Source organism: Heterodontus francisci, chromosome 8 (genome assembly GCF_036365525.1).
Source record: "Heterodontus francisci isolate sHetFra1 chromosome 8, sHetFra1.hap1, whole genome shotgun sequence".
Classification (NCBI taxonomy): Eukaryota; Metazoa; Chordata; class Chondrichthyes; order Heterodontiformes; family Heterodontidae; genus Heterodontus; species Heterodontus francisci.
The window spans coordinates 86,315,363-86,343,084 of NC_090378.1; the positions used below are offsets into that span (position 1 = coordinate 86,315,363).

The 27,722-nt window shown below is 45.2% G+C and overlaps 1 protein-coding gene across 8 annotated transcripts in view; it reads right to left on the bottom strand.

The window, feature by feature from the left end:
- nr5a2 (nuclear receptor subfamily 5, group A, member 2) overlaps positions 1–27,722 on the bottom strand; it is a 234,088-nt gene that overhangs the window by 89,423 nt on the left and 116,943 nt on the right. For 7 of the 8 annotated variants that reach the window (XM_068037607.1, XM_068037609.1, XM_068037612.1 and 4 more), the window contains one exon: positions 11,013–11,132. In XM_068037607.1, coding sequence (XP_067893708.1) covers positions 11,013–11,132 — 120 coding nt within the window. Of the gene's footprint in view, positions 1–8,339; positions 8,613–11,012; positions 11,133–27,722 lie in introns of those variants that run through there. The other variant, XM_068037615.1, reaches the window with a different exon arrangement.

Consider the following 27,722-nt stretch of genomic DNA (forward strand, 5'->3'; position numbering starts at 1 on the left):
ACAGTGGACAGAAAGCAACCAGAAACTAACCTGGAGGTATTTGATGATCCTTTTAAATCAGGGGTGTCCAACCTTTTCACATGAGGGGCTGCATTATAATTTTTGTCCTACATAGGGGGCCGGTGAGCAAGTTTCAGAAAGATAAAGGTATTAGAAATTTATTTTACTATCAAAACCACAAAAAATGGGCATTTTTGTGAACAAACTTTAAATGAGAAGACTAATTTATTAACTTACTTTCTCATCACTATATTGGACACTGATTTAGAGAGATACCTGGCATTGTTTTTGCTAGCAGAAGTAGACAGTGTCTGCCCGCATGCTTGATGCAGCGATGTGGAGTATTCCGGATAGATATCCATCTATCAGGAATAATCTTGATTGCCCTCTCTTACCCCGCTCTCCTCCCTCTTTGTCTCTCTGTCTATGTGTGTCTCTCTCACTCTCTCTCTCTGTCTCTCCCTCTCTCTGTCTCTGTGTCTTTCTCTGGATTTTATGCACTCACCACCGGGAGCGGCAGCGGGTGAAAAAAATGGCGGCCTGCTCACGCCACCATGCCTCCATGATCTTCTTTGCGGCGGCCCACGATAATATGCTGGTCGGGCTGTCCCCCCAATCACATGAAAGGGGTGGGCTCTCCATTGCTGGCAACAGCATCAGCCACCTGTGCACGGGCGCTGGTGCCGTTTTTAAAGAGCAGCCAGCCCTGCCAGCTAATTTACATTTTTAAAGTTATACCCCCATCCCTGTACTGATCAAAAGTTTGTCGCCCCTTTCCCACTCCCCCAATAACATTAAATTCAATATTTTCCCTATACCCCCCCTCCAAACACTTACTTTCAACACTAGACCTTCCCCCCGCAAACTGAACAAAGTGCAGAGGTTACCCCTTCCCACCATCCCCTGCACTAATGATGTAAATCTGAATCCATCCCCTGGCCCTCAAGCACTAAAAATCACAAGCTCCCCCATTCCCCACCACTGTGCTGCCTGCCTAGTGGGAAAGTGAAGGCGTGTGAGTGCTGACTGCCGCTCAGAAGATCGTGGCCCGAAGGTAAGATTGGAGTGAATTTTATTTAAATCTATTCATGTGTTTAATTTAAATATTCAAAGCCGGGTCTTGTCGCCCAGCGGCAGGGTTGGGGGGGTGGGGGGGGCCTCCACGAAGCCTTGTTGCTGCTGGCAACATCGGGCCCGGCACTCCCAGCGCAGACTCCGTGGTGGGCCACTGCCGGACTGATCTTCCTTCTGCCCCCTCCATGGAGCCCGACATCGGTAGCTTGGTAAAATCCTGACCTCTGCCTCTGTGTGACCATCTTCTCTCTCTGTCTCTCTCTGTCTCTATCTATCTATCTCTCTGCCCTGTCTTTCTTTCTCTGTCTGTCTGTCTCTCTCTGTCTCTATCTATCTATCTCTCTGCCCTGTCTCTCTTTCTCTGTCTCTGTCTGGCTGTCTCTGTCTCTATCTATCTATCTCTCTGCCCTGTCTCTCTTTCTCTGTCTCTGTCTGTCTCTCTCTGTTTCTGTGTGTCTTTGTCTGTCTGTGTCTCTCACTCTGTGTGTCTCTCTGTCTGTGTGTGTGTCTCTCTCTCCCCCTCCTCTCTCTGTGACTCCCCCCTCTGTGTCACCACCCTCCCCCTGCTCCCAGGGCCCAGTTACTCTGGCACCCTGCTCGCAGGGCCCGGGCCTGTGCCCTGCCACCTTCTCAGTGACAGTGGCAGAGATGGAGTGCCCGGGGCCTGAGGCCCAGGGCCGGGTCCATACGCAGGCAGAGCCAGTGCTGGGCCTGGGGCCCGAGCACAAGGTCGGGAAGTCTGCACTAGAAATGGAATTCGGACGGGAGGCGCCCAGCAGACATGTGGCTCAGCCCAGGTGCCACCATCTTACAAAAGGAACCAGAACATAAGGTACTGAAGTACATCCACCATCTTGGTAAAGGAGGACAGGAACAATGCGGCATCTCTGCCATGTCAGTAAAGGAGCTGCAGCATTGTCAGTCACAGAAGGTTTTGGCAGGCTGGAAGAAGACAATGGCGGATTTTCAGCAGAAATTTCTCGTCCTTGGCAGGCCAGATGGAAACCTTTGGCGGGCTGAATTCTGGCCCGTGGATTGTATGTTGGACAACTTTGTTTTAAATTGTGCTGGTAGTAGGGTCCCTCCTGCTGCCGAATTTGTCTTCAGGTGTGTGAGGTTAAAAGATAGCATTAGCTGGAGTGTTGAGCTCCAAAATGGCACCAAGTGCATTGCACACTGATTGACATTATTGTCTGCCTGCTATGCATATTTCCAGCGGCTGTTCACTGTACCCGCGCTAACGCCCTCACACTATTGCGTATGGCATTTTGGACAACAAAGGGTACCCATATCATCTGAACATCAGGTGCTACTGATCTGAATTTCTTGTCAAAGGACACTAATAGACACCTGTAAATATACTTAGACACTGACTACTGTACATCCACGTAACTGGTAAATGGTTCTGAACAGTTTTTTAAAAGTTGTTTTTTTTAAATTTAGCGATTCAGCACTGAAACAGGCCCTTCGGCCCACTGAGTCTGTGCCGACCATCAACCACTCATTTATACTAACCCTACAATAATCCCATATTCCCTATCACCTGGGGCAATTTACAACAGCCAATTTACTTATCACCTGCAAGTCTTTGGATGTGGGAGGAAACCGGAGCACCTGGCGAAAACCCACGCAGACACAGGGAGAACTTGCAAACTCCGCACAGGCAGTATCCAGAATCGAACCCGGGTCCCTGGAGCTGTGAGGCTAACCACTGTGCCGCCCGGTTGTTTATAATTGGGCTATTCATAGGTAGTGGATTAGTCACTTGGATTAAGAATGCTTTTTTTGTGTGCATACTTTCATTCAACCCAATGATAAACCCATTTTCAGCTGTATTAATAAAATGGCACTGGGTTACCAGTCTTAAATACATTAAGAAATATTTTTTAATGCAGAAGTTTTTTTTAAAATTGCATTCTACAACACTGCCTGATTGCGCTGGTGTATGGCAGATTTTCCATTCAGCAACATGCCAATGCGTTTATGCGGAAAGTTGAGCAAAGATTCACTTTACAAAACAAGCACAATTTTAAGCATAGTTTGCACCCGGATCAAAGATTTTCCCCAAGGCTGAAACTCTTGGCCCAGATGTTTAAATGAAATTTGGATGATTCAAACTCGGCTCAACTTTAAACAGATCAAAATAAAAAGCTATCAAATGAAACACTAATCTGGTATGTTGTGAATGTTATACAGCAATGGACGCAGTCACTTAAGTTACCTTGTTTACTCAGTCAAATCCACTGGCAACAGAACCCTCTGCCACATGAGCATAAGTACCAAATCTAAATACCTATTTGTCCAGTGACCAATCACAGCCATACCTAACCCTATCTTCACCCAACATCTTCTACATTGACACATTCTCAGTCTCTCTCTCTGTCACCCACAAACACACATAAAAGTTGTGCAAGGGGTTATTGGATAGAAATCAGGATTGGTATTGGCTTTAGCCATTCTGTCCCTTCCCCCTCAACCTCATGGCTGATATCAGGTATCAGCAGAGGTCAAGGGTCAAAGTTGGGAGTTTAGTCTACATGGTTTAGTATTATACTGCATGGTGCAGTTGCTTATGGCAGCATTTGAAGAGCTTGGAATTTTCTATTTATTTGTTTGTGGAATGTGGCTATTTTTGGCAAGGCCAGCATTTATTATCCATCCCTAATTGTCCTAGAGAAGGTGCTGGTAAGCCACCTTCTTGAATCGCTGCAGTCCATGTGGTGTAGGCACACCAACAGGAGGGAGTTTCAGGGTTTTGTTCCAGTGACGATGAATTTCCAAGTCAGGGCGGTGTGTGACTTGGAAGGGAATGTTAGCTTTTTCAATAGAAACTGTCCATTCTTTGCTGAATGAACCACACCATTTACCAAAATGTTCAGACTTTGCTAACTCACTGATATATAAAATATTGGAGATTAGCCGCCATGTAAAGTCATTGAATGAAAGTATGCGCACAGTGCTAGGGGAAGAAGACTCCTTAAAATACATTTTAATTGCAAGTTAGCTTTAAAATTGTGCCTGCTTTTATTTATTATAATTTTAAAAAGACCAAAACAACTTAATCTAGTTGAAAACAGCAAGTTTAAGCTGTTATCCTGCGACACCTTATCGTGAAATTTCAAAGCTTTTAAAATCCTTCAGTCTTTTCTGAGGAAGAATCAAAGTATTAGGCCTTAATTATAAATAGCCTGCTGTTAGAGTACCAATCAAAACACTAACAACAGTCCGCAAGTAGATAATGCAATAAGACAAAAAATTGTTATTCCTTTTATTTAGCCTTTGGCTGCTTTTCTTATGTCACACACGATATATCAAACCTATCGTGTTATGTGCAGACTAGACAACAAACAAAAGCCTGCAGAAAAATTAGCACCAGTGATGCAGAGAACTTCCTTAAGAACTATTGATTAAGTAACAAAAGAACATGCCACTCATAGTCAGTAATTTAAGCTGCAGCGTCCTTTAATTACCTTAAAGAGTAGTGTGCAAGTCACACTTTGATAGCTGGTGTTTTATGCTCTGGAGACACAGGGGCCATGACTTGTAGGTTTTTGATTGAAATAACCACTGCCGGATTGGAGCCTTATTATAAAGAAGTACGACTTGAAAGTAATACATTTTTTAGTACATGAGGTAAAGCTATAGAACGGTACTTGTGAGTATTTTTATATTCATACTGGATGAAATGTCATATTAGATCTCAATATGGTGTGATTTGAGTACTCATACAATTGAGCTCTACTCCATGCCCCCGAGCTCTGTGATCAGCGAGACCTCAGGGTTGAAGCACCAAAGCCCACATCAGTACACAAACCATGAGTGATCATAGCAGGAAGATAAAACAGAGTTTGGAAATTCAATTTTGTAGCAGTTAAACTTTTACAGCTCGTAATCACAGAATGAACAAATGGTTTCATGAAGCACTACACCTTTAAAAAGACACTGGTCCTCCATATTTGAACGTCTATTCCGAAGAAGGGTCACTGACCCGAAACGTTAACTCTGCTTCTCTTTTCACAGATGCTGCCAGACCTGCTGAGTGGTTCCAGCATTTCTTGTTTTTATTTCAGATTTCAAGCATCCGCAGTATTTTGCTTTTATTTGAACGTCTATTGTTTAGCAAAATGGCATAGAGACTAACAATTCTGCACCGATTGAGCACTGAATTTCTTGGGCTGAATTTTACTGGCCCCTTGATGCCACGGGTCACAGCGCGGGGGACGTTAAAATTCTGCGGGGAGAGGCACGCCTCGACCTGCAATATCGAGAAGGGCCTGCCGCAAATTACTGGCAGTGGGGGGACCTCGGTGCAGCGCCCCACCCCCACTGCACAGTGGTGGTACCCCAGTTAGAATATGTTAAACAGTACTTACCTCTGCAGATTATGCAGCCTGCCGTCTCTCCATGGACACTTCCTGATTTTACTGTGAACAGGCGGCCGTCACGTACCGTCCTGTTCACGATTAGAAAAGCCGGCGGGTCATCGGAGGAGAAAGTTTTGCGACAGAAGTTAAGTTCCATTTTCAGAGGTCCCACTCTGCATACTGGAAGGGAGGAGGGAGGGGGGAATCACAGGGGTCTCACTCTGCATACTGGAAGGGAGAGGGGGAATTACAGGGGTCTCAGCTCTGCATTCTTAAAGGCAGGAGGGAGAGGGTTTGGGATTACTGGAGGGAAAGCCCTGCAGGCATGAAGGGAGGTACTGTGTACCCTCCCTCCGTAAACAGTGTACTCTCTGCATTTATTTGTGTTTGTGAAGGAGCAATGATACTATAATCACCCTGTGTGTGGGGAGGGTGCCAGAAAGGGCAGGAGCATTAAGGTTATATCGATTCTGCTGGTAGGATCTTGATGTGGTCATGCTGTGCCACTCTGAGTGTTGTCCAAGATGGGCAATGCCATGGCACACCACATAGTTGATCCAGAAAAGCAGCTGATGTACCCATCAACACCAATCCCTGCCCTGTTAGGAACCTTCAAATACATGCAGGGTTCAACTTTATTTATCACATGGAAATAGGTATGGTTCATCCGACATTGTGTGTTCCTCTGCACGTGAGGATCGTATGTGCCAGAGGCAAAATCAACAGGCAGGTGCGATCCACGTAGAGGCCCCTGGTCGTGAGCAGCAGCCCCCAAGGGAGCTCGCCATTACATTTGCCGTGCATCTACAGGCCCCACATGTCGTGTCATCGGATGTCAGAGCACCAGTGTCAGAGGTGATTGCGCATGTGGAGAAGGTGATGACACATCTCTGTGCCCTGCTCAAAGATGACCTGCAGCCCATGGGCTTCGGTGGACATCCCATGCCTTTGGTCCTCATTGTGGCAGTGGTTTTCAGGCTTGATGCCCATGCAGCTTTTCAGGGGCCCACCAGAGACCTTTGTGGGGTCACACAGTCAGCAGTGCACCGCTGCATCAGGGAGGTCACCGATGCCCGGCACCGGAGGGCCAGGGAGTATGTCCGCCTCAGGACAGACTCTCACAGCCAGGCCCAGAGGGCCATTGGTTTCGGCACCATTGCCGGAGAACCATAGGTTGTAATGTTCATAGACTGCACTCATGTGGCCATCAGGCCTCCTGCCAGGCTATCACCTGCTGACGTCACCATTAAAGGAATCCTCACAATTTAGGTATGTGATCACCGCAAATGCTTCACAGAAATCTGTGACCGCTTCTCAGGCAGTTGCCATGACAGTTGGGACCTGCGCCAGTTCCAGCTGCCACCGCTGTTCACTGAACTGGCTCAGGTGGAGGAGTGGCTTCTGGGAGATAAGGGCTATCCTTTGCAGTCATCATGGCTCCTGACACCAGTGAGAGACCCAACCACTACTGCAGAGGAGAGATACAACACCAGCCACTGAGCTACAAGAGCCACCATTGAGCAGGAGATCGGCATGCTGAAAGAACACCTCCAATGCCTGTACTACGGGCCGAAAAGGCCAGCTCCTTTCTTTGCTGCTCTGCACAACTATGCACCCAATAAGGACCAGGCCTGGCATGATGAGGAGAGACATCAACAGGATTCCTCCTCAGGCTATAAGAACGCTGAGGACTTACAACATGAAAGACACATGGGGGGGCAGATGGCACCCAGGCTCTGCACGCAGGGCTAGCAGTGAGCTAGGAATGTATGGCAGTGGCTTATCAGACAAAGGCTGTCTGCTCCATAGGAACCAACATGACCTCTGCAAGTCACACATCATCCTCGCTCACCTGCTGTGCACCAGTCCACATCTGCAGCATCCCTGTGTAAACCATTAGAGGCAGCAACTGACTGAGCCAACGTCCATGTCACAGCATCTGTGGAGACGCTCATGAGTAATGATGGCATGGCAATGATGTTATTGCATACGTTGGCTCTTCTGAAGGGCCAACGGTGCAAAGAGATGTGACATTGATGCTACATGCTGGCACTCATCATTCACATAGAGAAAAGGACACACATGTTGGCGAGGAACATTTAGTGAAAGACATATTTACATTGCTGTGACATCCATGCATTCCCGTTTGTGTCAGTGTGTTCTCTGCAAACGGAGAGGTTGCCCCTTCTTGGTGCAACCTCTGGTCTAGCAGCCTGACTGGAGAAAGGTTGCTGATCTGATTGCCCTTTGGCTGTGGATGACTTTGGTGCTCATACCCTGTGCACAAGAGGCCTAGTGGGCCCCGGCTGGCTGGAGGAGTGCTCGTTCATCCCCTTCCAGCATTGGAATCTTTGATAGCGGATGGCCTCACGGTCTATTCACCTCCTCTGCCATCTCCTGCCAGACTGCCTTGTTCAGGCGGGAAGGCCTCTTCTTACCATCGCTGGTGAAAAGGACTTTCCACCTTGCCCACACAGCCTGGAGGAGAGTAACCAGGGAGGCTTCGCTGAACTGTGGGGCCACCCTAGAGTACCCCTCTGCCATCCTCAGCATTTGCTGTGGTCCTTTAAATGCAAAGGCGACTCCACCATGTAACTGCTCTAACTTCTGGTTGCAAGGTTTGTCTTGCACATGTTTGAAAATCAGTGCAGGACTAGTGAGGAAATCTGTGCTGTTGTCATGGTCTTACATATCGACACATGTTCACCAACACTTTGCTTCTGCAGCAGCTGATCATAGATATTGGTGTAATATTTCTAGTTGGCAATGCAGCTAGAATATGAACATATGTTCCTGTCTTTCTAACAAAGATCATTTAATTGCAGTTCATGTATTTTCACATAACAGTTAGCAGAGAAATAAATACAGATTCCAAATGCATATTAGTCTGCGGCTTTTCACAGTCAGATGATTAGATGCTCATAGTAGGTAATTATTCTTCAATTATGATTGTATTTCTGTTGTGTATTTGCCTTTTATGGTATATCTAAGTCTCAAGTCCTGAAATGTGCAAAATTAAGATTATTCACCCAGGTGAGGCACACCTACAAGAAGGAATGTTACACTTGAATGGAAGAAAAGAATTACAACTTCACAGGACACTGGGACACAGCAGGGCAAGTATGTGGCAGCAAAGCAGAAAGTGCTGGGGAAACTCAGCAGATCAGGCAGCATCTGTGGAGAGAGAAGCAGAGTTAACTTTCAGGTCTGTCAACTTGGTCAAATTAACCCTGCTTCTCTCTCCACAGATGCTGCCTGACCTGCTGAGTTTCTGTAGCACTTTCTGCTTTTCTGCCAGTTTGACAGCAGCCCTGCTCTTCAGCAGTCAGGTAAGTATTTCTTTGACAGCCATCAGGAAGCAGGTGCTGGGGCACTTTAAATAGGGCCCCAGCACCTGCTGCACAGATGTCAAAATGTCTCTCACTGTGCCGAATGTCCCGCCTCTCCCCATGTAATATGAAGGGTGGGGTGGGTGTCTCGGCGCTGTGATGCTAATGAGCCCCCAAGCGAAATATCGTGTGGGCTCTGCAGCGGCCGCTAAATGTGGGCACCCTGCTGAGTTTAAAGGGTGCCGCACAGCGCGGCACCCGAATAAAATTCAGCCCCTTATGTGTACCTAATTCTCCACTGTTGTTACTTTGAAGGAAAGGGTAATTATTGCAGCACAGTAGCTTTCTCTCCTATACTGTTGTTATATCACAAGCATTGTTTCAAATGTTGTCCTGGGCAGCTCCCCACCCTCCACCTGTTGTAAATATCAGCTCATCCAAAGCTCTGCTACTCATATCCTATCTTGTGCCAACTACCGCTCACCTATCACTCCTGGCATTGCTGAACTATATTGGCTCCTGGTTCTTCAACACTTCCAACTTAAAATTCTCACCCTTATATATTTAAATTCTTTCATGGCCTTTTACCTCTTGTCCCTGTAACCTCCAATAACACAACAATCCCCATGAACTCCTCATTCCTCCGCTTCTGGCCCTTGTGTGTTCCCTCATCCCTTTGCCCCACATTTGACATTTGCACCTTAAGTTGTCTAGGCCTCTGGCTCTGGAATTCCTGTTCTAAACCCCTCCTTCTTTCACCACCCCTTCTAACATCTCCTTCTTTGGGACAGGTTCCGTTTTTTAAAAAATTATGCCTCTGTGAAGCACCTTAGGCCATTTATCTACTGCGAAGTTACTCTATAAATCTATGCTATGTAGATGAAATGTTCCAAAGAGTGTATTTTGCAAGTAGCTAAATGAAAATAGCAGGATGTCTGAAGCACCCTGGGTTTGTGATTACCACTCCACTGTTCATTTATCTCCATCACACTGTTGGGCTTCATAACTTTGCCAAATAATTTCCACTGCTCATATTGCCAGCAGAAAAGCACACAGTGAAAATGATTACTGTTAATTTAGATGAAAGAAGAAAACATCACTTGCTGGAAAATTTAAATCTCATGGCAGATTCATCACAATTTGAAGAGCAATTATACTAAAGTTTGTTATGAACTCCCATCAAAACTGAGGAGCGAGTAAGATGTCCTGACTGAAACGTTAAAGAGTAAAATCAAATACCAGTCAGTTTTATTTAAAAAAGAAAGTAGCAAAAATGGAAATAACAATCAAATTCTTTAGAAGAAATCTCAGGGTTGGATTCTGAAACATTAACGCAAGTTCATAAAGGAGCTTTATACAGCTCCACATCATCACCTTTAGAAAGTATATTTATTCAGATGGAACATTGAATTAATTGATAGAATAAAGCAGCTCGTTGCAATTCTGCAAGCTTGAAACTGGCTTATAACTGGTTCCCAGAAGTATAAAAACATAGATTTTTCAGTAATTGAAAGCTATCCATGACTCCTGGGAGATCTTTTTATTCTCATTTTCAGGATATGAGCATCATTGGCAAGACCAGCATTTATCGCCCATCCCTAATTGCCCTGAGATAGTAATGATGGTCCAGTTTCATGAAACACTGGTAGCAGTTTGATACAACTAAGCAGCTTGCTAGGTCATCTTAGAGAGCAGTTAAGCATTAGCCTTATTGATGTAGGACTGGAGTCACAGATAAGCTTGACCACGTAAGGATGGCAGGTTTGCTTCCCTAAAGGACATTAGTGAACAAGTTAGGTTTTTATAACAATCCAACAGCCTCCTGGACATTTGTTTTTTACTGGTAGCAGCTTTTTATTTCCAGAATTTTAAAAATTGAATTCAAAAACTCAAGGTGGGATTATTAGTCCAGCCTCCGGATTACTGGTCCAGTAACCTAACCACAACTCTACTGTAACCGCTACCAGCCCAATGGGAGAGGGTTAAAATTAAATGGTTATGGTTTCAACAACAAATTATGATTGCACGATGATGAATATTTCTATGCTGGGAGATATTGATTTTAGTTTTCCGGCCACAGAGTCGAAAACAAATATTGGCCATATGACATATTTGGAAATAAGCAAAATTGAATCACAGTGTATTCTCATTGACTTCTAAGTCAAATATTATTAAAGGGTCAGAGAAAGGTAACTGCTCCCGAGATTTTTTGCAGTCAAGCAAGCCTCTTGAGTTCTGCACTCACCTGTTGCCCAGTAACAAGGAGGATTGCGCCTTCTTTCCAATGTGCCACTTGCCTATAAATGTGATCCAAGATTAAAAGCTCACTCCAGCAGTTCTGAAGAAGTTTCATTTGGTCGTCAACCTGCCAAACACAAAAATACACTCAGTCTGTGCTCAATTCTCAAACATTTAGTACATTGATAGAGATGTGCAAATGGCAGCATCATATCTCCAACTATTATCGCTAATGGAGCCGACACTGGTTCAAACACGGGAAAGAGTGCACCATTCCTTAGTATTAGATTGAATTGAAAAGAAAAACAATACATTGGAATGAAAAACTTTGAAAAGTAATTAAATATCTGAATAAAACAGTTTTCTCCCCAAAAGAGAAATTAAAGAATTCTGTAATAAAATGGCATCAATAGTATTGGATATATTTTAATAACTGTGCAGTCCTCATTTTAGGTTTTTCAATGCAATATTAATAACTGCAATATGTAACTAGTAACAGCTGACAGGTGATCAATAAATACACCTGAAATCCTCTATATATAAACACAGTGGCTGCCTTTTGTTTCAAGTGCAATTGGGAGATTGTCTGGTTTCAGAGTTTCAGGGTCCTGTGTTTTACAACAAGTGCCCATCAGGACATGATGGAGACTTCATGCACATGAATGAAATATCATTCCAAGAAAAGAGTGAATGTTTTATGTCATAGGATTGGTTGTCAGGCAAGATAATGGGAGCATCTCACACCATCAAGGTAAAGGGTCCATGTACTAGCAGTCAGTTATCCTTTGTTGCCTGGTGCCCATTCTGCTATACAAATTGATGACCTTCCCTCCATTGGCATGGGGCCATTGCCAATGCAGTTCAGTTCCTCTCTTTCCATTCTTCATCATTCTTATTTCTAATAGGATGATCAACCTTGGTGTATAATCGTATCAATCGAACAATGCAGCAAAAGTAGAATTGAGGTATAGAACTGCCTGGGCAGGGGCATTAATTATCAGAAATCAAAGTGGCATTCAATTAGCATATTATTTCCCAAAGGTAAAAAAATTAAATATGCATTGGGCATTTATATCGCATTAGTTCTAAAATAAAATTATATCTGTAAATACTTCATTTCTTGAGATTATGCTGTGGAAGGCTCAAGCATCTATATTGTTTCAGATCATATGAATCACTACATACTGGGGTAAATATGTCAAAACCCTCACATGTATTGAGTTACTGCTGCAGAAAGGACTTGGAAAATCTGCCCTATTACTTAATTGGAATTTGTCACTTTCCAGTAATGTCATGATTTTAAAATGTCTTTTCTGATCTTCCATATAGCTGTCTGTATTTCTCGGTATTGGGGAAGGTGAGAAATTAACAAATCTGGCTAATACATACATGCCAACTTTAACTGGAGTTGTTTGCCCTCTGTTTAAGTGGATTACTTAGCAATAGAAACAGTTAATGCTGATCACCAGGTTATAAATTGCTTATACTTCCACCGATGGCCATTTTGACCATCCCATCAGTGAGTCTAACAAGAATGCAGTCGGGCTGCATCCTGAATGCAGGTAGGTTCCTTGTCTGGCCCTCAGAAACCATCCTGTTCCCTGTGAAACATTATGTGGCTGACAGACCTTTCATTGTAAGGAATGTTTCATAGTAGGTTATTAATGGTGAATAATATGTCTATCTTCCTTTATACCAGCCAAGGGAAGAGACAAATACATCTGGAAGTAGAGTATTTACTCTCCAGTTTCCTTCTCATTCTATTGGCAAAGTTGAATAAAGGACTTCCTGAGGATTCATTTCTCACATAAAAACTTTCCCTCAAGAATGCATAATTCTAGTGACCAAGATTGCTGAAGAGAATTACAAAAATCTTCTTACTTTTATTGTTTCGGAACAGACATTGTGGTTTAGGTTGATATTGTAACCTAATTAAATCTGCTATTTTTCTTAATCATGCTTGGTTTAATCTAACTTCTTAATACTCATTCTGTAGCTGTCAGTCTAAGACCTATGGTCTGTCGGTGTGGTATCTTCTGACCATCAGTGAGATCAGAACTGTACTATTTTTAATGCAGAGGTCATCAGTAAAAGGATTCATTGTTCAGCCTGTGACCAGCTATCAGAGAATACTACTCTCAAAAGGTTGGATTTCAGTTCACAGGGAGTTGAGATTATCCAATGAAAGCAGGCGTTTGTATTGGGCATGAGAAAATATCTGGACTGAGCCTTACTCATTATGTAGGTGTCAATACGTTTAAAAATTTAATTATTCCATCTTACATCCAGAATATTCAATAATTAACATTATATCTGTTTAGAAGCAAAACATGTGTCAACATTGTTTCAGGGCTGTGGTGACAAAAGCCTGCTTATAACATGACTCCAACATTGTATTCTGTTTGACATTTGCAGACTAAGATTTTACTTGTGTTTCAACACTAAGATTTTCTTCCCGGTTTGATAACATTCCGAAATATATTAGATTCTGTTGATATTCTATTACAGTGTAAACAAAATACCAAATACACTAATCCACCACCACTGCAGAATGCTGCCCCCCATCAGTCAATATCTCAAACTTAGATTTTCAGTGTTTTTCAGTTATAAATGAATAAAATGCCACTAATTATTTTATGAAAATATCATGATGTACAGCCAACTTAATTCAAATGTTAAAAATTAGCTTGTTCACCTTACAATATTTAATCTTTATAATCAAGTTGCCAAAATCACCTCTTCGATATTGCATCAAAGATATAAAAGAAATGTTAAGGGTTTCAGAATAATTTTGTGACATTGACTGCTGGAGATTTGAATTTATGCTGTTGTCTTCCCAACTTTGTTGTACTTAAAATTCTTCCATGAAATACAATTGCTGGACACAGCAAGAATGGAACAGGAAAAGGCTGCTCAGGCCATTGTGCCAAATCCCTCTACTATTCAGGCATGTTCATTTACCAGCTCTGTGGAGTTTTCTCTGATTGACAAGTGGATGGTATTCTGCTGTCTGATTACCAACATTTCATTAAACTAAGAGAACATAATGACAGCAATTTTGAACTTATGCCCAATATGGTGCCAAGTAAATGAGCCTTCCCCTGTACTCACTTAATGGCTGCAGTGAAAGGTCTGAGTCATGATTGGGCCTCATCTCCATGTCAACTGTGTGTTATTTGTGCATTCCAAGCAGCTTGCTCATTGGAGAAGGATAAACGTGCAGGTAGGGGTGGGAGAGGGAGAGGGAGAGGGAAGCAATCCTGAGGGAGGGCCTGAGTGAAGCATCATGAGGGGCGAAATTTGAAAAATATTAATGCTCTTCCTGACCACTAAAAAAATACTTTTATACCAGAAACTTGCCTGTTGTTGAGTGCCTGCAGCAGAGCTTTTAAGGACCACTGGTTCACAACTAGTGCCAATGAACAAAGCATGCCCAGAAGACTTTGCCCATTGGTACTGAAAATTGCAAATGGGCACAATTAACTGGCGTAAGGCCCCAACTGCATAGGCAACTAGGTTTTGGGCAGGCGCGTTGGCTGCCCATTTTGAGACCCAACCTGAAAACTGTGTCCAACAGGCTTCGAACAACTGATGGAGATGTGATTTTATTCTTCCAGTTTTCAGCTGCTAGCTGCTCTGTTTGTGCTGGAACATAGGTTAGTGGCCACTGTAATCGGCTCCAATCTCTTTTAGACCAGGGACCTCCTCTTTGTAAACCCTGATATTTATGGGCAAATCAACATTTTCTCCTCTGTTTGGTGAGTCTATAACATGCAGAGTTTATACACTTTGCAGCTGGTATGGAAACAATTGGATTAGTTGTACTGGCTAAATCCCATTTCAGCTGCACAATATAAAAGGAACATTATTGTAGGGGCATTCTGTTTAGCCTAGTTTCCTTTTGTTTCTAGAATGGATTCTTAATATGCAAAATCATTTGGGAAAAAACCACATGCAGCTGCCATTTCGATCCTGACATATCAAGGCAATTAAATAAGGGAAATTAGCAATTTATTTGCAGAAATCATAAAATATGACCATAAGTATCTGCCTGACACTCAGTGCAGTCTCTGATTCATTACTCAAGATGCTCAGATTGTGTTGCACCTTTCATAATAGTAACTAGGATTTCTTTTAAAACACCTATCACCCCATGCCATGTGAAACTAAACCATATTTAATCAGAAGCATTAAAGCCTTGAGGGGGCGAAATTAGTTAGCATAATGCTGCTTCTAGCGATGCTATGCAGACTTACATCGATTCCCTGGCGGCAGGCAGCACTATTGACTGCTACCACCATGGCCCACAGCTTGTTCTTCAAAGATATCAATGCACTATTTCTCCCCCTTAGGATTTTGAGGACGGCAGCAATGGCCTGAATTTTACTGATCAGGTGGAAATGTGGGTTGGCAGCATGCACGGGTGGGCGGCGGGACTTCCGACAGGATTTTACCAACAGCAGCTGATGAAGGGCCTGCAGGCAGGGAAGCCCACCAATAACCAAAATGGAAGTTGCGTGGATGATAGAAGTGGAAGTTACTTTTCTGAAATTAGGACATTATTTGCAGAGTACCATCTCTCCACCTTGTGTAGCATGACAAAACATTCTTTCACATAATGTTACCAGCAGATCATGTCCACAACTTGAACAGTTAAGGCGGCACAGTGGCGCAGTGTTTAGCACCGCAGCCTCACAGCTCCAGCGACCCGGGTTCAATTCTGGGTCCTGCCTGTGTGGAGTTTGCAAGTTCTCCCTGTGTCTGCGTGGGTTCCTCCGGGTGCTTCGGTTTCCTCCCACATGCCAAAGACTTGCAGGTTGATAGGTAAATTGGCCATTATAAATTGCCCCTAGTATAGGTAGGTGATAGGGAAATATGGGTGGGGATGTGGTAGGAATATGGAATTAGTGTAGGATTGGTATAAATGGGTGGTTGATGGTTGGCACAGACTCGGTGGGCTGAAGGACCTGTTTCAGTGCTGTATCTCTAAAACAAAAACAAAAAACAAACATGGTGGACGGGTCCTAGTGCCGGCAGCTTGCACGCAGCCACCATTTTTAAAGGCACCTGTGCAGAAGTCAGGCAGGTTGAAGACATGGGCAAGAAGGAGAATATAAGAACATAAGAACATAAGAAATAGCAGCAGGAGTAGGCCATTTGGCCCTCGAGCCTGCTGCATCATTCAATAAGATGGCTGGGGGGAATGTCCAGCGAGGCCATATGGGTAGAACTTAGAAATAAGAAAGGGGTGATCACTCTGATGGGATTATACTACAGGCCCCCCAATAGTCAGAGGGAAGTGGTGGAGCATATATGTAGGGAAATCACAGATAGGTGTAGGAATTATAGGGTTGTTATAGTAGGCAATTTTAACTTCCCTAATATTGACTGGGACTGCCTTAGTGCTAAGGGATCAGATGGGGAAGAATTTGTTAAGTGTGTCCAGGATAGTTTTCTGAAGCAGTATGTGGATGGCCCTACTAGAGAAGGGGCTACACTCGACCTCCTCTTAGGAAATGAGGATGGGCAGGTGGTTTATGTGTCAGTGGGGGAGCACTTTGGGACCAGTGACCGTAACTCTATTAGCTTCAAGATAGTTATGGATAAGGATAGGTCTGGTCCTCAGGTTGAAGTCCTAAATTGGGGGAAGGCTAATTTCGATGGCATCAGACAGGAACTCTCAAAAGTTGAATGGGAGAGGCTGTTTACAGGTAAAGGGACGTCTGGCAAGTGGGAGGCTTTTAAAAGTGAGATAGGAAGAGTTCAGGGCCGGCATATTCCTGTTAGATGGAAGGGCAAGGCTGGCAAGTTTAGGGAACCTTGGTTGACGAGGGATATTGAGGGTCTGGTCAGGACAAAGAAGAAGGCATATGTCAGGTATAGGCAGCTGGGATCAAGCGAGTCCCTCGGAGTATAGGGGATGTAGGACTACGCTTAAGGAAATCAGGAGGGCGAAAAGGGACCATAAGATTTCTCTGGCAGATAAGATAAAGGAGAATCCTAAAAGATTCTATAAGTATATTGAGTAAAAGGGTAGCTAGGGAGAGAGTAGGTCCCCTTAAGGATCAGTGTGGCAATCTATGTGTGGAGCCACGGGAAATGGGCGAGGTCTTAAATGAATATTTCTCGTCCGTATTTATCGTGGAGAAGGTCATGGAAGCTAGTGAGTTCAAGGGAGGGAACAGCGATATCCTGGAGCATATCAACATTACAAAGGAGGAGGTGTTGGAGGTTTTGAAGCGTATTAAGGTGGATAAATCCCCAGGGCCTGACCAGGTGTATCCTAGGATGCTATGAGAAGCAAGGGAGGAGATTGCTGGGGACCTGGCAGAGATTTTTGTATCATCGTTAGCCATGGATGAGGTACCAGAAGACTGGAGGCTAGCTAATGTTGTGCCTTTATTTAAGAAGGGCAGCAGGGATAAGCCAGGGAACTACAGGCTGGTGAGCCTTACATCAGTGGTGGGAAAGTTATTGGAAGGGATTCTGAGAGACAGGATTTATATGCATCTGGAAAGGCATGGTTTGATTCGAGATAGTCAGCATGGCTTTGTGCGTGGGAAATCATGTCTCACGAATTTGATTTGAGTTTTTCGAGGAGGTGACCAAGAGGATTGACAAGGGCAGGGCGATGGACGTTGTCTACATGGACTTTAGCAAGGCCTTTGACAAGGTCCCGCATGGTAGGCTGGTCCAGAAGGTTCAAACACATGGCAAATTGGATACAAATTTGGCTTGGTGATAGGAGGCAGCTGGGTGGTAGTGGAGGGTTGTTTTTCAGATTGGAGGCCGGTGACCAGTGGTGTGCCACAGGGATCGGTGCTGGGCCCTCTGTTATTTGTCATATGTATTAATGACTTGGATGTGAATGTAGTGGGCATGATTAGTAAGTTTGCAGATGACACCAAAATTGGTGGTATAGTGGACAGTGAAGAAGGTTGTCTAAGGTTACAACAGGATATAGATCAACTGGGAAAGTGGGCAAGGGAGTGGCAAATGGAATTTAACACAGACAAGTGTGAAATGATGCAGTTTGGGAAGTTAAACCAGGGCAGGACATATACAGTGAATGGCACGGCCCTGGGGAGTGTTGTTGAGCAGAGAGACCTTGGGGTGCAAGTACATAGTTCCTTGAAAGTGGCAACACAGGTAGACAGGGTGGTGAAGAAGGCATATGGCATGCTTGCCTTCATCGGCCGAGGCATTGAGTACAAGAGTTGGGACGTCATGTTACAGTTGTCCATAACGTTGGTTAGACCGCATTTGGAGTACTGTGTGCAGTTCTGGTCCCGCACTACAGGAAAGATGTGATTAAGCTAGAGAGGGTGCAGAAAAGATTCACAAGGAGGTTGCCTGGTTTGGAGGGTTTCAGTTATAAAGAGAGATTGGATAGGCTGGGACTGTTTTCCCTGGAGCGAAGGAGGCTGAGAGGGGACATGATAGAGGTATATAAAATTATGAGAGGCATAGATAGGGTAGATAGCCAGAGTCTGTTTCCCATGGTAGGGGTGACTAAAACTAGAGGGCATAGATTTAAGGTGAGAGGGAGGAGGTTTAAAGGGGATCAAAGCGGTAAATTTTTCACACAAAGAATAGTGGGTATCTGGAATGAGCTGCCTGAGGGGTTGGTGGAGGCAGTAACAGTAGCAACATTTAAGAGGCATCTGGACAGGTACTTGAATGAGCAAGGCATAGAGGGATATGGAATTCATGCAGGCAGGTGGGATTCGTATAGATAGGCATTATGGTCGGCATGGACGCGATGGGCCGAATGGCCTGTTTCTATGCTGTACGACTCTATGATTCCCTATTACTCTATGGTTGATCTGATTGTGGCCTTAACTCCACTTTCCTGCCTGCCCCCATAACCCTTGACTCCCTTTGTAGATCAAAAATCTGAATATATTCAAGGCTGAGTTCGACAATGACCCAGCCTGTACTGCTATCTGGAGAAGAGAATTCCAAAGATTAATGACCCTCGAAGAGAAGAAATTCCTCTTCATCTCCGACTTAAAAGGGAGACCCCTTATTTTGGAACTGTGCCCCTTGTTCTAGATTCCTTCACAAGGGATCCTCTCATCATCTACCTTGTCAAGCCCCCTCATTATATAGATCATAAATAGTTGAGGCCCCAGCACTGACCCCTATGCCACTCCACTAGTTACAATTTACAACCTGAAAATGCCTCATTTATCCCGACTCTATGGCCTGGAATTTTATGCTGCCCCAGCAGATCGGATGGTGGCGTGGGGGCGGCGTAAAATTGAGCGGCAGGCTCCGGGAGGCCTAACTGCCCCGATTTCGCCTCCGACCAGGTTTACGGAGGTCCAGTGGTGGGGGCGGGGGGTGAAAAGCGGCCTGCCTGCCCGAGGCCAATCAAGACCCTTAAGTGGCCACTTAACGGCCAATTAAGGGCCCTCGCCCACCTCCACGGGCATTTTACCCATGCCAAGCGGGTGTGCCGGGGACGTGAAAGGCCGCCCAGGTATAGATGCCGGCCTTTCCACACCCTGGCGGGGTGCCTGGCAGTCGGGCACAAGGTGCCTGATTGAGGGCCGCCCCCACCTCCCAACCCACCCCCAGGATCCAAGACGCCTCCCTCCCCCAAAACGACCACCCTAGCCTCACTAAAGCACGACCGATTCCCCTGGTGAGGCAACCCAAACTTACCCTAAGTCCTGGCTCCTTGGTATCCTCCTTGGTCGGCTGGTCTGCCACCTCAGCAGTGGCCACCGCTCCCGTGGCCAATCAGCGGGCCGGCAGCTCACTGAGGCGGGACCTCCTCCCTCAAGTGGGTGGAAGTCCCACTTCGGGCCAATTAAAGCCTGGGGATCTGTAAAATACGGGACGGATCGCCAGGCTGGGCGGAAGCGGGTTCGGCACCGACATTTACGTCGGAGTCCGGCCCCCGTCCACCCAGCGTAAAATTCCGGCCTATTTTTCCTGTTAGTTATCCAATCCTCTACCCATGCTAATATATTACCCCCAACACCATGAGCTCTTATCTTGTGCAGTAACCTTTTATGTGGCACCTTATTGAATGCCTTTTGGAAATCCAAATACCCTGCATCTACTGGTTCCCCTTTATCCGCCCTGCTTGATGTTCTGCTACTACTTACTTAATAATGGATTCTAGCATTTTCCCAATGAAAGATGTTAGCCTAACTGGTCTATAATTTCCTGCTTTCTGCCTCCCTCCTTTTTTGAACAGAGGTGTTACGCTTGCGGTTTTCCAATCAGCTGGGACACTTCCAGAATCTAGGGAATTTTGGAAGATTACAACCAATGTATCCACAATCTCTGCAGCCACTTCTTTTAAGACCCTAGGATGCAGGCTATCAGGTCTAGGGGACTTGTCAGCCTTTAATCCCATTAGTTTTCCTCGTACCTTTCGCCACTGATAGTGATTTTATTTTATTTTTATTTAGATACACAGCACTGAAACAGGCGCTTTGGCCCACCGAGTCTGTGCCGACCAACAACCACCCATTTATATTAATCCTACATTAATCCCATATTCCCTACCACATCCCCACCATTCTCCTACCACCTACCTGCCTACACTAGGGGCAATTTACAATGGCCAATTTACCTAACAACCTGCAAGTCTTTGGCTGTGGGAGGAAACCTGAGCACCCGGCGAAAACCCACACGCTCACAGGCAGAACTTGCAAACTCCGCACAGGCAGTACCCAGAACTGAACCCAGGTCACTGGAGCTGTGAGGCTGCGGTGCTAACCACATTGTTTTAAGTTCCTCCCTCCCTTTTTCCTCTTGATTTTCTGCTATTCTTGGAATGCTTTTTGTATCTTCTATTGTGAAGACAGACACAAAACACTTGTTCAAAATCTTTTCCATTTCCTTGTTTCCCATTATTAATTCTCTAGTCTCATCTTCGAAGGGGGTTACCAGCAAAGGAAGCAATGCAGGAATGGTGTCAGAACAAGAATTCAGCAACACCTCTCTGGAGGCGCTTTTGCAAGCAGTCAGAGAAAGGAGACAGGTCCTATTTCCAGCAAACGGGAGGAGGTCTGTAAGTCTCACCAAGAAGGCATGGCTGGAGGTGGCAGACATGGCAAGCATTTGAAGGGTGGTTGCAAGAACCTGGATGCAGTGTAGGAAAAGATTTAATGACCTGGTGCGGCCTGGAAAAGTGAGTGGAGTTTGGAATTGCAAACTGGAAGCCGAGCATGAAATAAAAGGTGCCCATGATATGTGAAGCCTGGCGCTGGACCCATACATGGGGCAACACCAGGCGCCAACGTTCACATTGAAGTGCCCAGTTCACACGCATCCGAACCCCATTGTCAATGATGGGTGAACGCTGCATTTAGATGGCTGAATGACCGCGTCACCAGACCATACCATCTCAGCGGTGCGGTGCTGCACATTTACAATGCCTCAGTGTGACCAGCACAGATGCACCATGGGACAGGAGTGACACTGCGTATGTCTCTGCTAGCAGGAGAAGGGCACTCATAATGCCAGGGAGCGCCAATGAACGGGAGGTGGAGTGCCATTGATTGCCATGCTGACAACAAAGGAGGAGGAGGACATGGAGATTAAATGGGCAGCCTATTGCTGAGGGCGAGGCAGGTGTGGAAGCTATGGAGAGTGAGTAAACGATAGCTGCGTCCAACATTCCCCAGATCATGTGCGGCCTGTGGTACCTGTATGGGCCTTCAACGCCACTGGAAGCTCCTGAAGCACCAGAGCTTGGTCGAAGAAGCAGCTGTTTCACTTAAATCGTTTCTCTTCACCAGGTACAGCAGCAGATGAGGAGCAGACCAGGGCTCCAGCTACACTGGAAAGCTCACAAGTTGCAACTCCATATCAAGACACTGCATCACTTTATTCCAGCGCACCCTCCACCAGTGCAGATACACTCATGTCAGTAGGCTTTGTTGCACATGTAGAACAGGTGGCACAATCTGATAAGCACTGCACAGATGTGCAGGAGGAGGTCATGGAAGCAGCGACAACTGAGGCTACTTCCTCTCATAGGAGTGAGGAAAGGCCCGGTGATGTTTAGCTCCATGCAGATGGCGAGCGTCAGGTGTTATCAAAAAAGCGGCAGAGGCTTCAGCAGCAGCGTGAAATGTGTGAACATCTGTCAGATTTTCTAGAGGCACTGAAGTCCCATGTGTAAAGGATGGAGGAGTCCATCCATGCCATGAGTGGCTCCATAACTCTGGCATGCGAGAGAGTGGCAAACCTCACGGAGAGACACATGGAGCATAGCACTGTGGGTGCAGGAGATGCACAAAGACCTCTATCACCTGGCCCCATCCATGCGCGCTATGGAGCAATAGGTGAGCAAGATGGGCCTGAGGTTTAACAACCTGCTTGAGTTTTTTTGATGAGGTAACAGAGAGGGTTGATGAGGGTAATGCAGTTAATGTGGTGTACATGGACTTCCAAAAGGCATTTGATAAAGTGCCACATAACAAGCTTGTCAGCAAAGTTAGAGCCCAAGGAATAAAAGGGACAGTAGCCGCACGGATACAAAATTGACTGAGTGACAGGAAACAGAGAGTAGTTGTGAATGGTTGTTTTTCAGACTGAAGGAAGGTATATAGTAGGGTTCCCCAGGGCTCAGTGTTAGGACCCCTACTTTTCTTGATATATATTAATGACCTAGGCTTGGGTGTACAGGGCACAATTTCAAAATTTGCAGATGACACAAAACTTGGAAATATTGTGAACTGTGAGGAGGATAGTGATAAACTTCAAGAGGACATAGACAGGCTGGTGGAATGGGTGGACAACTGGCAGATGAAATTTAATGCAGAAAAGCGTGAAGTGATTCATTTTGGTAGGAAGAATGAGGAGAGGCAATATAAATTATAGGGTACAGTTCTAACGGGAGTGCAAGAGTAGAGGAACTTGGGGGTATATGTGCACAAATCATTGAAGGTTACAGGGTAGGTTGAGAAAGCAGTTAATAAAGCGTATGGGATCTTGGACTTTATAAATAGGGGCATAGAGTACGAAAACCTGTATAAAATACTTGTTCAGCCTCAACTGGAGTATTGTGTCCACAGTTTAGGAAGGATATTAAGGCATTAGAGATGATGCAGAAAAATTCACGAGAACGGTTCCAGGGTTGAGGAACTTCAGTTACGTGGATAGGTTGGAGAAGCTGGGGCTGTTCTCCTTGGAGGAGATTTGATAGAGGTGTTCAAAATCATGAGAGTAGATAGGGAGAAACTGTTCCCATTGGCCTATGATCCAGAGCCAGAGGACACTGATTTAAGGTGATTGGCAAAAGAAGCAAGTGCGACAGGAGAAAAAACATTTTCATGCGGCGAGTGGTTAGGATCTGGAATGCACAGCCAGAGAGTATGGTGGAGGCAGGTTCATTCGAGGCCTTCGAAAGATAATGGATAATTATCTGAAGAGAAAACATTTGCAAGGCTACAAGGAAAAGGCAGGGAAGTGGGACTAGGTGAGCTGCTCTTGCAGAGAGCCAGTACGGACATGATGGGCTGAATGGCTTCCTTCTGTGCTGTAACCATTCCATGATTCTATGATTCTTTGAGATGCCTGGACCAGTTGCCAAGAGTTGAACCATTTCAGGCAACCAAGGGAGTGCATGTGGGGCCTGAAATGGCAGAGAAGGGGAAGACTGAAGGCAATGGGAGCTCCTCTCAAGGTGCTTCAGTAGCTGAAGGCAGATCCACGGCTCCTTTGATGGTGACACCGATGCTGCATGCTGGTCTGATGACTGAGGCAGTCCCTACACAGATACAGGTAGCCCTGAATGTGCTGGGTCCCAGGAGGACTCAGGCACCCAGAGGACGCAGTCCACGGCCATCTCATGCACTGGAGTAAGGCAGCAGCCTACCCTATATCAACTCCAGGTGCAGAGGTAGCATCCTGCACAAGTGACCGTAAGTGAGCATGTAAATGCATGAACTAGCACTTGGAGTTTCACTGGGTGATAATTTGTTACCTGCAGAAGCCTTTGATGTTTAATGAAAGTTAAAGATCTTGACATTCAATGTAAAATGACTAGTGTATTTATTTTTGTGCATCAGTTGACAGTGACCAGATGTGGAATCAAAGAGATGGATGATATGTCAAAATGAGCACCTCATGAGCACCTGAGTTGACAGAAGGCCTTGGCATATAGTGCTGACAGGTACAGAGAGATGGTAAGGGTCTCTTATGAAAGGTCAGCAAGGCCGCCTCTGGAAGACAACTTCTTGTTTCAGTGGCCGCTTTGCACTTGTCCTTATGTGAAATGTCTGATGATCAGAGAGTTGCGAATTTCACTGCCACACAGGTCACTGTCCTGTGAGCTGGGCCCATGGCGCCATGTTTGTCGGCTGGCACCTTTTGAGGTGCCTCATGGTTATCCTTCTCCTCTGAGGATGCAGCTTGCACAGTGTCTTCCTTTGGTTCCACGCTACTCTCCTCTGGAGCAGCAGGTTGTGCAATACACAGTAGATGACAATGATGGGGGATACCCGAGAGGGACATATTGCACGGCTCCCCCAGATCTATCGTGGCATCTAAATCTCATCTTCAGAAATACAATGGCCTGCTCGATGGTGAACCTTGTAGTCATATGGCAGCGGTTGTATATGTCCTCTGCCTCTGTGTTGGGGTGTGTAGTGGGATCAGAAGTTATGACTTCAGTGGGTCTCCTTGTCCTCCAGTATCCAGGCATGAAGGTGTTCGGGTGGCCTGAAGAGCAGCGGCAATTGGGACTGTCTAAAGGATGTAGGAGTTTTGGCAGCTTCCCGGAAACCTCCCGCACACCTGCATGACTTGCTTACACTGGTCGCAGACGACTTGAACATTTAGGAAGTGAATCAGCTTTCTGTTCACAAAGGCACCTGGCTGCTCTGAAGGAGCCTTGACAGTCACATGAGTACAGTCAATGATCCCCCGCACCTGGGGAAATCCAGCCATGGTCCCGAAGCCAACTGCCCCCTCAGCCTGACTAGCCTAATCAATTGTAAACTTGTTATATTGGCCAGCCTGACAGTACATGGAATCTGAGACCTCCTTTGTGCAGTGATGGGCCACTGACTGAGAGATTCCACAAAGATCTCCAGACAATCCCTGGAACAAACCATTGGTTGAGTGACAACGTCACCTTTAATGCTACAGGCATTGGGTGTCCACCACTTCCCAATGGCATCAACTCTTGTTCCAGCATACGGCACAGCTCCACCATCACATGCCTGGAGAGACGCAGTCTTCATAGACATTGGTACTCAGATATCTCCATGAAGCTGAGTCTCTGACAGTACACCCTTTGAGTTGGGTAGTGCCTTCTGTGACCATGAGACTGCCCTCTTTGTCTACACCCAATTTCTTCATCAAGCCACTGGAGCTCCCCTGGCTGCTGCAGAACTGCTCCATGTGGCTGCATCTCCATCTTTGTTCCATTCTCCTCCTCACTGGAGGAGTCAAAGTCTGAAAGCATTGACCCCATAGCAGATGAAGCCTCCACTACAATGAACCTCTCAAGAACCTTGCCCTGCCTCAAGAGGCTGCTGTGGACCTGGGAGACACCCTCCTACTAACAGCACTTCACTACGGCCCCAACCTCTGCAGTGCCTCCAAACGTGATAGTGTCGCTTCTTGAAGACACAGCCTGTGGACAGCTTCACAGTATGGCTGTCAGCTCCCTCCACAGCTGCTGCTGACATCTTGCCTCGATAGAGCAGGCGAGGCTCTGAGCTTCATGTATCCCAAGCACCATTGGTAAAATCAGAAAAAGTTAGGAAAATACCTGACAGTTGGCTGTTTAATGACCTTAATTACCTGCCCACTGCTGATCTGTCAGCCACTAATCCCTGCTGCCGCTCACATCTGGTAAAATTGGTCAATGGCTGGAAGACATTGGCAAGCCAACCCGTTGTGGGACCACGCCATTTTACCAGCTCCCTTCGCCCCGCCACCACCCTGCACTCCACCGCGACCCCCCCCCCCCTCCACCCCCCCGCAACTCCACAACTTCATTCTCGCCTGCATAGGGCCAGTCTAATTCTGTCCAATGGCTCTGGGTCGCACCAAAAGTAGAACAAGATATTTAGTTTTGTTCAAGAATGAACCAAGAATAGTTATACAGTTCTGTACCTTTCTTTACTTCAGAAATCAGTTTTATGATTGTGTCAAAGCCACGGTCAGTAAACTGAAGAAAAAAATCACGGCGAGCCTTAGAGGAACATAATAGTTTCTATAATTAGCAGTAAGTGATTACCTAGAAGAGAGAACAATCATCTTTTGGGTAATTCTGCTTTAGATGTGAATACAATACATATGCTCTCATGAGTAAAAGGAAACTGGAATAATGTGTTTTTGCAAAGAGGACCTTAGTTCAAAGAATTTTGTGCACACTTGGTGCTGTTGCCAAGCCAATTACGTTATTCCTCTCTGAGTCACAGATGACACAAAAGACAACCACAGCCTAAGCATTGTCCATAGATAAGAATGTGGTGAGATACATCTGAATTGCATTTTTTGTCAAATCACTGTGATTCATATGAACTAATTTGAGATACAATCAGAATCTTCAATTTGTCATTTTAAAGAACTTTCTGATTTAAAAACAGATTTGGATAAAACTTAAAGATCACAGTAGTCAATGCACAAAAATAGAACTGCGTATTACATTAAAAGAGAAAAAAATCCACATTTTTCTGTCAACCACTCAATATACCAAAGAGAACATACAAAGATTAGAATTCAAATCGAGTTTCATACACAGTAAGTGATCTGCATTATGTTGAACATCACTTTACAAGGTCCCATTGGAACAAACTTTGTTTTTTCAAAACAGGGAATAATGTTTGAAACTTTGGTGACAACCTCTACTGTTTGTAAAGCATTTACATAATCCTAAAGGTCCACTAACATATCTAATCCAATTCAAGGCTTCTGTGGGCCACCAATCCTGAAGCTTTTTTCAGTAATTTTGCTACAATAGCTCTCTCAAAATGTACCAAAATGCTGCATGTGATTATCAAGTTTTGAAAACACTTGGGGCGATTTTTGTTGAATCTTTAGGTGCTAAAGAGCCTCCAAGGTGACCAAGATGGGATCTTAAGCTGCAATATTGGTTTAGCCCATGTTTAGTGCACAATGCCTACTTGGTAAAGGAGCTGAAGCCAGTGCTAAAAATGGCCACTCTGAGATTAGTTAAACAACTGATTGCCACTTCAAATACCTGCTAGTGCTCATTAAAGAGGCTGCAAGGCATTTTGGTGGCTGATGCTTAAATTAATGCCCTCTCCTAACAGCGACCAGCTGTCAGGGTGTAAACATGGTGTTGATGTCGATTTCAAACACTACTTAAAGGGATAGTCACCATTTCACATTCACTGCTGTGGGAGCAGTAAAAAGGACCTCTGAAATGCATCAAGAGACTTTCTGGGACATTTGTCAAGACTTCACCAACACCCAAGCACATTTGTCCTGAAAATTCTCTGAGGATTACACCTAAAAAGAGTAAGTACTGTGTTACTTCACCTTATCAGACACCTTATAGGAGTCACCAGGATAGAGATAGTGTTTCATGTTGGGCATCTTGCTAGAGATCCCCGTTGGTCTAAGATAGAAATGGGAGGAGGACACGAACAATAACAACTTGTAATTATATATAGCACCTTTATTGCATTAAACATCCTAATGCACTTCACAGGAACGTTATAAAACAAAATTCTACACCAAGCCACGCAAGAAAAAATTAGGACAGATG